A 12,618-nucleotide genomic window follows, 5' to 3' on the forward strand; every position below is an offset into this window, starting at 1 on the left:
CTAAGGATATACTTAAACCATCCTAGTCACTCAGTCAATATCCTTCTAGTGCATAGGTGCTATGCACTGTGGCTAGCTTTGCTTTTGCAAAACATCTATCTAGCCCTTGTTCCCTTGTTCCTGTTACCACACCTTCCATCCCACTCAATGTAAAAAATGGCTAGATTTTTGATTTTTCTGCCCAGAACAATCATTAATTGGGAGAAAATCAACCAAACCTAGATTTCCTTTAGTTATCCAATTTTTTAATTGCAGGCAGATAATTTATTGGCTCCTACGAGATTATCATCTAATTCTTTTTATTCCCTCTTCCACCATAATGGGAAAGACACTGGAAGGTTTTGGTGCTGGGCTTTTTGCCCCTGCTGGGGTTGGGAATGGAGACGGGTCAGAGAAATCTTCTGTACCCCTGGCCGGCATGCTGGCTCTGTGGGTCTATCACCCTGGCTACTTTAGCAAAGGTAGATGTTATTTGCAGGATGTTTGTGTGCAGTGGGTATTGGGCAGCAGAGCAAAGCCATCATGAGTGGTCTGCTGCACGCCAGTGGGAAGCAGATCTGAGGCTGTAGACAAAGGATGGACACATGCTCAGGCATGGGCAAGTGGTGTAAGGTGCATCATGAATGCAATAAAAGAGGGAGGTCGAGTTTATTTAAAAGCGGCTTTTGCTTCTGTGTCTTCCCCAGGAGCTCATTATGGCATGTCAAAATGCAAATAAAAATCAAGGCCTGTGACCTCTGTTGCAAACTTGAATTCTAGCACTGGAGACCTCAGGTACCTCAGACTTTTGGCCCTGTGGGTTGGGTGAGATCTTCGACGGCAAGTATACACTGACTACCACCTGCCCCATCCCCAAATGTTGTTTTGTAACAGGCCCAGCTGCGGATTATCCTGAGGCTGCACCTTTTCCCTCAACTCTTCTTCCATGCAATGATGCAAAATTCTCTCCCATGGTAAGCTGTGAAAGCTTAATTGAGGCAGGTAAGGTAGAAACAAAAAGCCAAGCAATCTCCTTATTCTAAAATGATCGCAGTGCCTGGGGTCACACCCATAATGTTTTCCTGAGTAGGCTGTTTACTAGGCAAGTGCTTCAGGATCCTAACTGCATCATAGGATCCTGATTGGCAAAGTATTGGTGGGGTCAGCCACGTTAATGAAGCGTACAGTTGGAATAGCAGTCAGCATAATTAAAGGGAGGAAGTCAAATCGATCTATTCTATGGTTCCCTAAACCTGTTCCTGCCAGGCAGGGCAGTTTAAAATCAACCCCAATTTATAAACACTGTGGTGTCAATCTACCTGCTTTATGTACCTTTGCCATGATCAATTGCCCCTTAGTTTCCCAAGATGTGTAGGTGTGTGGGGTTATTGGCATAGGGTGGAGTGGTGGGCCTGGGTAAAATACTCTGTCGTGCAGACTCGATGGACTGAATGGCCCCCTTCTGCTGTAAGGATTGTGTAATTCTATGATTACATGAAATTAAAACCTGATGTAATAGATGATTTTGTATCTAAAATTAAGGTTAGAGTATTGTTTATTCACGAGAGGCTGAGTTCTCTAAATCCAGTCTCAATGTCATGATTAAACAATGATGTCTGTTTTGTGGCAGATGCTTACACTGAAGATGACCTTATGCTGTATTGGAAGGATGAGAAAGAAGCACTGAAGACAGATGAGAAGGTCTCTTTGTCTCAGTTTCTCATCCAGAAGTTTCACACTACCTCTAGATTGGCTTTCTATAGCAGTACAGGTGAGTATTCTCATGTGACACATGAACTGCAATTTCATCCAACTTATTTGGTATTCACATCAGAGATTTGAAAATAACTGAGAAACTGTGCTAACCGCGTTATTCACCCCCTCAGTTTTAATCATTTCCTCATGGGGGCAGCTCCTCACTTCTGTTCAAGATGCCCTTGAAATCAGTATCCTGCCAGTAAAGAACCACATATGAAATGAACACCTTACCTTAATATGGTGCATTTGATGCTGCACATTCTAAGTCAGTGTGCTGCCAAAGATCATGTTACTTGAAAAAAACTATTAATTCTGTACTTAACCTAAAGAAGCTGAATGTGGAAACAAAAGGAAAGAAGCAATTTCAGAATGTGAAACTTAATCGAGCCTGTACTCAATGAGTTTCGGAGAATGAGAGGCGACCTTATTGAGACATGTAGAATTCTCAGGGAGCTTGACAGGATAGATACTGAGAGGATGTTTACCCTTGGAGTAAAGGGTTACCCATTTAAGACTGAGATGAGGGGGATTTTCATCTCTCAGAGGGTAGTGAATCTTCTGATTCTAGATCTATGGTCTATGGTCTAATTGTAGGGGACTTAAATGAGGAATGTATGATACAGGGTCATAGAGTTTTACAGCACAAAAAGAGGCCCTTTGGCCCATTGTGACTGTAAGAAGTCTGACAACACCAGGTTTAAGTCCAACCGATGTATTTGATAGTAAACTCACAAGCTTTCGAGGTTAACCTCTTCGTCAAGTGAATGGAGAGTGAATGGAGAGAGAACTCTCCATTCACCTGACGAAGAGGGTAACCTCGAAAGCTTGTGAGTTTACTATCAAATAAATCGGTTGGACTTAAACCTGGTGTTGTCAGATTTCTTACTGTGTTTACCCCAGTCCAACGCCACCATCTCCACACCATTGTCACTGTGCCAGTCATCAAGCGCTGTTTAAGAACATAAGAACATAAGAAATAGGAGCAGGAGTAGGCCATCTAGCCCTTCGAGCCTGCCCCGCCATTCAGTAAGATCATGGCTGATCTGTTGTGGCTCAGTTCCACTTTCCCGCCCTCTCCCCATAACCCTTAATCCCCTCTCTTATCAAGAACCCATCAACCCACTTCTTAAAAATATTTAGCGAGGCAGCCTCCACCACTTCAACGGGCAGAGAATTCCAGAGATTCACCACCCTTTGAGTGAAGAAGTTCCTCCTCAACTCCGTTCTAAACCGCCTCCCCTTTATCTTGAGGCTGTGCCCCCTAGTCCTAGTGTCTTTTTTGAGCGGGAAGAGTCTCTCCACCTCTATCCTATCCATCCCATTCATCATCTTATACGTCTCAATGAGATCTCCCCTCATTCTTCTAAACTCTAACGAGTACAAGCCTAGTTTATTCAGCCTCTCCTCATAGCTCAATCCCCTCAACTCCGGTATCAGCCTAGTAAACCTCCTCTGCACTCCCTCCAGGGCCAAAATATCCTTGCGCAGGTGCGGCGCCCAAAACTGCACACAGTGCTCCAGCTGCGGCCTCACCAATGCCCTATACAGCTGCAGCAAGACCTCCCTACTTTTATATTCAATCCCCCTCGCTATGAAGGCCAGCATCCCATTCGCCTTCCTGACCACCTGCTGCACCTGCAAGCTGGGTTTTTGCGACTCATGCACAAGGACCCCGAGGTCCCTCTGCACCGTCGCCTGCTGCAGTTTTTCGCCACGTAAGTAATAGTCCTTCCTACCATTCTTCCTACCAAAGTGGACCACCTCACACTTGCCAACATTAAATTCCATTTGCCATTTCCTGGCCCATTCGCCCAGCCTATCTAGATCCTTCTGCAGACTCTCCACACCCTCCGCACAATTTGCCTTTCCCCCAATCTTGGTGTCATCAGCAAATTTCGACACCCTGCACTCGGTTCCCTCCTCCAGATCATCTATATAAATGGTAAATAGCTGAGGCCCCAGCACCGACCCCTGGGGCACCCCACTAGTCACCAACCGCCAATCCGAATAGCACCCATTGACCCCCACTCTCTGCCTCCTATTTGACAACCAATCCTCTATCCACGCTAACACCCTACCCCCAACTCCATGTCCCCTGACCTTCTGCAATAACCTCTTGTGAGGTACCTTGTCAAACGCCTTCTGAAAATCCAGAAAGACCACATCCACCGGCTCTCCCATCTTCCAGCACTTGGTCCATAACTTTGTATGCTGTGTCAGTGGCCTAAATATGCAATCAGATTCTCGTGTGACACATGAACTGCAATTTCAATAAGACAAATTTCCATGCGAATCTGGAAATCAAGAAGTTTTGACCCAGTGCATTGCCCTGGCTGTTGCTGCTGAACTGCTTCTGCACAAATACCATATTCAGAAGTCACCAGTGCAATTATGTAAAGTATTCTCCATTCGGATGCACTTTTGCTGAGAGAGGAGAGAGTGAAATACCCTGTTTTCACATGAGGACCCATGAAGAGCAAAATTGGATTTCAGTTAGGGACAAAATTGACCTTATTTTGAAGGACAATTTGAGAAACTCTGAACACAGCAGGAATTCCTGAAGTTAAAGGTCTTATACTCCAAGAAATTGATTGCGGATTCAAAAATATCTAAGACACGCAGGTCAGTCAAACACCATATTTTCTGAACCGATTGTCATTTGTTTTCATTGTGAATAAACTGTGGAATTTAAAACTGTGTGAGTTGCTGAATTAACATATCCAGCTGGCTTGATAGAATTACTGAATTATTCTTAAAGGGTTATGACTGGATCTCCTGACACTAAAAGATGGTCTCTGTTTAAAACCCTGCAATATGCCAGAATCCCCAGTGAAGAAACAAATTGCTTCGATGAGCTTTTAAATTATGCTCTTAAAACAAGCATAGGTTTGGTTTGTTTTTAAATGGATTTTTAAACCAAAATTAACCTCATTTAGTTGTATTTTTACTGCCTCATTTTGATCCAACAATGTTTAGAAGAGGTCTTTGTCACTTTGTCAGCCAGCTAACTCTTTAACCTGATTTTCTAAGAAAAGGTAACATCTCTCCACAATAGTGGTTAATTTTTTGATTGAAGGCTCCACAGCAAACAAGTCATTCTTAGCAGTCACTGCTGCTTATCTATAATCAGTGTGGTATCTGGAACCATGCCACTAGAGCCAGAATATTTCAGTATCCAGTCTCCGGGGTGGAAGAAACTCTACATCCAGATGACATACCTCCCTGCATTTTAAAGTTAGCAACTGATGAACTGGCCTCCCACATTGACCAATGTCTTTCAAAGCTCAATCAATGCTGACTATTTACTAGACTAGTAGAGACAAGCTAACACCTGTGGCATATTCAAGAAAACTAAAAGCTGCTGACTCTCACTAGTGTCATCTGCAAGTTACTCATTCTCAACTCACAAAGCATTTTGAAGTTCAGACAATCCTGGTAGAAAGGCCACATGGTTTTTGACCGAAAAGATCCACCAAAACACAGCTTCTAAAGACTGTCGATGACCTAGCTTCAAGCCTTGGAAGAGATTAGACTACTTACATACTGGATTTCTTAAAAGCTTTGACAAAGTTCCTATAAAAAGCTCCTGTTCAAACTTCACTGCTATGGTATCAATAGGACATTATTAAATTCGATCCAGTACTTTTTTACCAACTAAAGACAAAGTATGGTGTCTGTATTGGGGAACCATTGTCTCCTGGAGATGTTCTCTCCAGAGTATTCCAGGAACTGGGTTAGGACCTTTATTCTCCTTGATATACAAAGACAACCTTCCAAACAAGTTTTTAAAAAAGATGTTATGGTTCAGGTCAGAAACTCCAAAGTGTACTATGGAGCCCACCTGGACCCTAAGTTTTGCATCTTGAATTTAGCTAGGATAAGCATGATATGTTTCACTTCAGGCATGATTCAAATGGCCCACTAGGAGCTTTTATCAAACAAAGTTTATTTAAAAATATAGTTAACATGTATAGTAAGAAAATTAGCAAGAACTTTTATCAATTACAAACAAGAAACAAAATAACCACTATAATATATAACCTTATGTATAGATATATACGCTATACCAATCAAACCAACCTTCATAAACAATCCTTTAAACTGCCCGGTGCTCCAAAGGGTGAGTGGGAGTGGTAGGCGTTCTCCAAGGCGACCTTCATGACACACGACAACACAAAATCGCTGAGTAGAAACCGATAGCCAAGTTCTGCACACATGAGGACGGCCTCAACCAGGATCTTGGGTTCACGCTACACTATCTGTAACCCCCACGACTTGCCTGGGCTTGCAAAATCTCACTAACGGTCCTGGCTGGAGACAATACACATCTCTTTAACTTGTGCTTAACCTTTTCTTCACTCACATTGCCTGTATCTTTAAGACTTGATTACCTGTAAATACACACATTCCAACCATTATCTTGTAAATTGAGTTTGTGTCTATATATACCCTGTTTGTGAACAGAACTCCCACTCACCTGATGAAGGGGCAGCGCTCCGAAAGCTTGTGGCTTGCGGTACCAAATAAACCTGTTGGACTTTAACCTGGTGTTGTGCGACTTCTTACTGTGCCAGCCCCTAACAACAGCAGATTTTCACCTTCAGAAAAGCAAGATCTTGTTTTCAGCTAAACAACAGAATTTTCAAAACAACAGGAGAGGGAAAACACTTCTTTTTAGCTTGCTATTCTTTCTAAAACTAAAACTTAAACTTGCAATTCCAAACTGAAAATGAAAAAAAAACACATGATCATCCTCCTAACAATGCAGGATCATATAACCAATCCCAGATTAAACACAAACAACCTTATTTAAGCCACTTACGTTGCAATAAAAGGACTCATTGTAGTCAGCCTGGCAATATAATGACATTGGCTAAGCTGTGAGCTGAGAAACACTGAATGTGAGAGCCCCAGAGATCATGACTCGAAAAAAAATCTCTTAAAGGTACACTAACATCACAAAGGATGTGAGTATTTGTATGTGACTACGTGGTTTGCACATTAGGGAAAAAAAACTGAGGATTATATCAATCCACTGCAAAATGATGTTCTGGAATTGCAAAAATGTCAAGACCAATGAGAGTTGCTATTTGGTGCCAAAAAGTGCTGTTATGTCCATTATTAATCAAAAGGATCCAGCAATGCAAATCATTTAAATTTTGTAATTCAATTCTCCAACAGGTGGATACACAACCATACCTTGGGGCTCATTTAAAAAACAACCTTCAATGGGAGTTCAATATTTAGCAGATAATATCAAAAACAAACAGTGTTCTTGGATTTCTGAAGAGGAATCTTTGGCATTTCAATGAAATTATCAGCATTATAGCTTACCAAACATTTTTCTGTTCAATCCTGAAGTGTGCGTGTTGTGTGTGTGAATAGTATCCTTATCTGATGAGTGATATAAATAAGATTGTTGCAATTCAAAGCTGTGCTGCATGATTCTGGACAAATCAACACAGGAAATATGGATGGCACAGTGGTTACCAGAGACCCGTGTTCAATTCCATCCTTGGGTGACTGCGTGGGATTTGCACATTCTCCCTGCGTCTGCATGAGGTTCCTCCTCAGGCTCTGGTTTCCTCCCACAGTACAGAAATGTGTGGGTTAGGTTGATTGGCCATGGCAAATTGCCCCCAGTGTACCAGTATGTATAGGTTAGGGGAAAAAGTGGGTTTAATACATGGGGTCACCAGGATAGGCCTCTGTTTAAGAGTTGGTGCAGACTCGATGGACCAAATGGCCTCCTTCTGCACTGTAGGAATTCTATGGAATACACCAGTGTCACATCCTTGATCAAAAGATTTGGAATGGGGATCATGACAGCAAAGGAGGGAGAAACATAGACTGACGATGTTCTATAAATTAGGGAATGGACTGGTGGGAATTGAGAGGAACAAGTGCCTGTCATTAGTATCCATCCACACAAACTACCTTTGTTTCTAAACAGTGTATCAACAACTTTCTTCCCATGGGCAATCTCACAATGGAACAAGCTGCCAAAATAAATAGTCACTGCCCAATCACTTGAATGTTCAAGACCCATTTTTAGATTATTTCCATTTAAATTTTCAGGACAGCCATTTCAACAGCTCAAGCCTGGTGTAGTTAGCACTACCCACAGAAATGTAGGTGGAATACAGATATTAGTCTGTAATGCCAACACAAGTAAAGCAGAAGCAGAAGAAGGAGACAATCCCAGGGAAGTCAACACTTCTTGGTAAAATTCTTCTTAAAAACATGAACCTTTTTCCAATGGCTTAGCTAGCAGGTTTGCTGCACAGTCTGGAATTAATTGGTATCTGGACATGGTAGTACTATAAATTTATTGAAAATGTCTGAGAATTACATTGTAGAAGCTTTAATGGATCCTTCATAAATGTAGAGTATTTTTCAGGTCCAACACTGCAACCTTTGACTCTGGGATAAATGCACAAAGAAGGTATACTGACAAACATCTACTTTCACAAATAGGTTGGTACAATCGTCTGTACATTAACTTCACTCTGCGACGCCACATTTTCTTCTTTTTGCTACAAACCTATTTCCCAGCGACCCTGATGGTCATGCTGTCCTGGGTGTCATTCTGGATTGATCGTCGAGCTGTACCCGCCAGGGTTTCACTGGGTAAGCAAAGATTTCATTTTAATAACGCCAATTAACTTTTGTATGGTACATAATAATGCTTTTGTATTATTATGAATGTCATTAAATCAATTAAAACCAGGAAGAGGCAGTTGTTACTTTTTATTTTCATTGTTGGAATTTGAAGGAACCTAGGAGGGATCAAAGTTGACTTCGATCCAGTTTTAGCCATAGTTTTATCACTGCACAATCTGACAAGCTGCTCAAAGAAGAAATCCGTCCTGTGATTCATAGCAATGTAAAATTTCAACCCCTGTTACAATCCTAGACCAGGCCCCCAAATGTTCTTATGACCCGGTTAGAGACCAGTAACTTTCCTTTAAAGCAGATGAAATTAGAAATCCCAATTATTTACTAAGAGAATAAAGCAATTAGACTCCACGGTTTCAAACAATCAGAAGAAACTTTACTGCTTAAGAGTCAATAAAGCAAACAGTCAACACCATCTACCTTATACTCTTAACATACAGAAGTAACATGATGGAAGCATGAGTTATCAGAAACTGATTGAGCATACCACAAATTGCACATTAAGTGGCAAACCCAGCTAAGAACATAAGAACATAAGAAATAGGAGCAGGAGTAGGCCATCTAGCCCTTCGAGCCTGCCCCGCCATTCAATAAGATCATGGCTGATCTGTTGTGGCTCAGTTCCACATTCCCACCCTCTCCCCATAACCCTTAATCCCCTCTCTTATCAAAAACCCATCAACCCGCCTCTTAAAAATATTTAGCGAGGCAGCCTCCACCACTTCAACGGGCAGAGAATTCCAGAGATTCACCACCCTTTGAGTGAAGAAGTTCCTCCTCAACTCCATTCTAAACTGCACCCCCCTTTATCTTGAGGCTGTGCCCCCTAGTCCTACTGTCCTTTCTGAGTGGGAAGAGTCTCTCCACCTCTATCCTATCCATCCCATTTGTCATCTTATATGTCTCAATGAGATCTCCCCTCATTCTTCTAAACTCTAACGAGTACAAGCCCAGTTTATTCAGCCTCTCCTCATAGCTCAACCCCCTCAACTCCGGCATCAGCCTAGTAAACCTCCTCTGCACTCTCTCTAAGGCCAAAATATCCTTGCGTAAGTACGGCGCCCAAAACTGCACACAGTACTCCAGCTGCGGCCTCACCAGTGCCCTATACAGCTGCAGCAAGACCTCCCTACTTTTATATTCAATCCCCCTCGCTATGAAGGCCAGCATCCCATTCGCCTTCCTGACCACCTGCTGCACCTGCAGGCTGGGTTTTTAGACAGGTCCTCCTGGATTTCTGAACAACCCATCCAGCCTTTACTCATCACTGTGAGTCACAAAATCCATTCAAACTCTCTTCTTCACAAGGAATTTCAGCTTCTCTTCAAAAAGCTGGTATGAGCCCCAGCTGACAACAGCTTTACTCTACCCAAGTTCCACAGGTATATTCCTCACCCAGAAGGTGTACCATTCAAAGTCTCTCTCAATTGTGCTTCCAGGTCCAGCCTTCTTTACCAAATGAACTGACCTGCTGCTCCCAAGATGGGGTGGCACAATGGTTAGCACTGCTGCATCACAGTGCCAGGATCCCAGGTTCAATTCTGGATTTGGGTCACTGTCTGTGTGGCGTTTGCACATACTTCCCATGGCTGCGTGGGTTTTCCTCCGGGTGCTCTTGTTTCCTCCCACAGACCAAAGATGTGCAGGTTAGGTTGATTGGCCATGCTACTTTGACCCTAGTGTCATGTAAATGTGTGGGGTTACGGGAATAGCACTGGGTGGGATTGTGGTCGGGACAGACTCAATGGGCCGAATGGCCTCCTTCTGTACGGTAGAGATCCTATGAAGACTGTGTCCCCTCTGTCGGCCAAGTTGTACTTCAGCATCTAAACTCACTCATAGTCCAGTTTCTCAGCTGCATTGCTGCCAACAACTGATCCTGTGACTCTCCTATCCCCCCAGTCTTCCCGGCTGCACTGAGCTATTGCTACACCAAGGCGTCCCATAGCCCCAACTCCCAGTTGCACAAAGCTGTCCAGCTGGCTTCCAGGACTCCTCTGAGCATCCATCCTCTTATCAGCATGGAGCTAACGGCAATGCTTCAGCTGCGTGGAGCCACCCTTGCTCTCCATCTGCCCTAGCCTAACCTTTCAGGTGGACCCATCTTTGCACTGTAAAATCCTGGTCCCATGGTTGGGTTTTTGCACCCTCCCTGTGTAGGTTGCCCTTGCACATGCATAGCCATTCCTCTCTGCTGCTCCCGGCGCTTGTGCCTGAATTCCCAGACTTGCCAGGAATTATAGGCCTTGACCTCTTTTCGACAATACAGATTCTCTCATAGGAAACCTTGGGGATGATTCAATTGATATCGATCCAATATTAGCCACAGTTTTATCAATATACAACCTGCTCAAAAAAAAATCTCCCCTGTAATTCATTGGCAGTATAAAGGCTCACTTTGAGGACTGTAATTTGTCTCAGGCAACGGTGTAGAATGGACAGTGTTGATCTGGCTGCTGTTTGTTCAATTCCATTACAGTTAACAGTATTAAATATCAGGCACTGTATATAAAGGGTGAACAATCTGATATCGTCTGTTCTGACCCACCAGCTGAGGTCAATTGCTTCTCTGAATGTTTTACTTTGCTTCCTCTCAAACAAAATCAAAACCTTAACAAACCTCAGTCAAAGATAATTTGTGTCCCAATCCTGACCTCATTGAGGAAGGATAGGATTTATTCCAAACTATGTATTCTCTCATTGTAAAGGTATCGAAATTAATGTTTTTATAAGCACAGATGAAGAATGGATAAATATGTTCCACCAGTAGGGATGATTCTATATCTACAGCTCCGTTTCTTTATACATTTCTTTAAAAAATTAAGTTAACAACTGTTTTAAATCTTTTCCAAGCAGAATAGCGCACTATTTTTCAGCTTTTCTGTAATTCCAGGTATAACGACAGTTTTAACTATGTCCACCATCATCACGGGTGTGAATGCTTCCATGCCAAGGGTGTCCTATATTAAAGCTGTGGACATTTACCTGTGGGTTAGTTTTGTGTTTGTTTTTCTGTCGGTCTTGGAGTACGCAGCTGTGAATTACCTAACTACAGTACAAGAGAGAAAGGAAAGAAAGCTCCTACAAAAGGTGAGATCAACTAGGTGATGACCCACCTGTATGACTGACAGTGTTTCATCTGCAGTAAGCAATGAGTTCACACAGAATCACAAAATACTATAGTGCAGGAGAGGCCCTTCGGCCCATCGAGTCTGCATCGACGCATGAAAGGTCCTGACCTGCCCACCTAATCCCACTTGCCAGCACTTGGCCCATAGCCTTGAATGTTATGGTGTGCCAGGTACTCATCCAAGTACTTTTAAAGGATGTGAGGCATTTCACCTCACCCGCCCTCTCAAGTAGTGCATTCTAGGCTGTCATCACTCTCTGGGTATAAAACATTTCCCTCAAATCTCCCCTAAACCCCCCATCCCTCAGATTTAACTTGTGACTCTCATAACTGACCCTTCAACTCAGAGACTACTCTTAGCTACTCCCTATCTACCCTGTCCAGCCCCCTCATAATCTTGAACACCTCAAGCAGGTCGCCCCTCAGTCTTCTCTGCTCCAGAGAAAACAACCCAAGCCTATCCAACCTCTCTATGTAACTTAAATGTTCCATCCAGGAAATATGCTGGTTCACACATCTTTTTTTTAATTTGCCATGTCAGGTTTTTATCTGTATAATCTGCTGCCTACGTCCTGCTGTGGACTAAGACCTGTTAACCCATCACTGCCATTCTCATCAACCATCACTGGCTCTTTATCTGGTGATGCTCTGAATTCATAATCCTTGACGTTGCTTATAAATCCCTTCATGACCTTGTCCCCACTCTGCGCATGTTTATTTCTGTCACTATTGTGCTCTGATGATTCACAGACATTTTAGTGCTTGGAAGCTCCTTTTTTAAAGTCACAGTGCAAAGTTGGTGACGAGCAGATTTTCCTCTCACCTCTGGGACCTGCATTGAAATCTAACCTGCACTAACAGGAAGGACACTTTCGACCAGAAATTGTACATATGTTGATTTGATTTGATTTGATTTATTATTGTCACATGTATGAGCATACTGTGAAAAGTTCCTTGCACTCTATATAGACAAAGCATACCATTCATAGAGAAGGAAATGAGACAGTGCAGAATGTAGTATTACAGTCATAGCTAGGGTGTAGAGAAAGATTGATTTAATGCAAGGTAGGTCT

General features: G+C 42.8%; 1 protein-coding gene across 1 annotated transcript in view; it reads left to right on the forward strand.

Annotated features, from left to right (window-relative positions):
• Nucleotides 1-12,618, forward strand: part of LOC145345120 (gamma-aminobutyric acid receptor subunit rho-2-like) — a 50,478-nt gene that overhangs the window by 34,122 nt on the left and 3,738 nt on the right. Inside the window, exons 6-8 of the mRNA XM_080192768.1 lie at nt 1,610-1,750; nt 8,215-8,367; nt 11,309-11,505. Coding sequence (XP_080048894.1) covers nt 1,610-1,750; nt 8,215-8,367; nt 11,309-11,505 — 491 coding nt within the window. The remainder of the gene's footprint in view (nt 1-1,609; nt 1,751-8,214; nt 8,368-11,308; nt 11,506-12,618) is intronic.

This window comes from Carcharhinus amblyrhynchos, chromosome 7, assembly GCF_965287045.1.
Source record: "Carcharhinus amblyrhynchos chromosome 7, sCarAmb.v2.hapA, whole genome shotgun sequence".
Taxonomy (NCBI): Eukaryota; Metazoa; Chordata; class Chondrichthyes; order Carcharhiniformes; family Carcharhinidae; genus Carcharhinus; species Carcharhinus amblyrhynchos.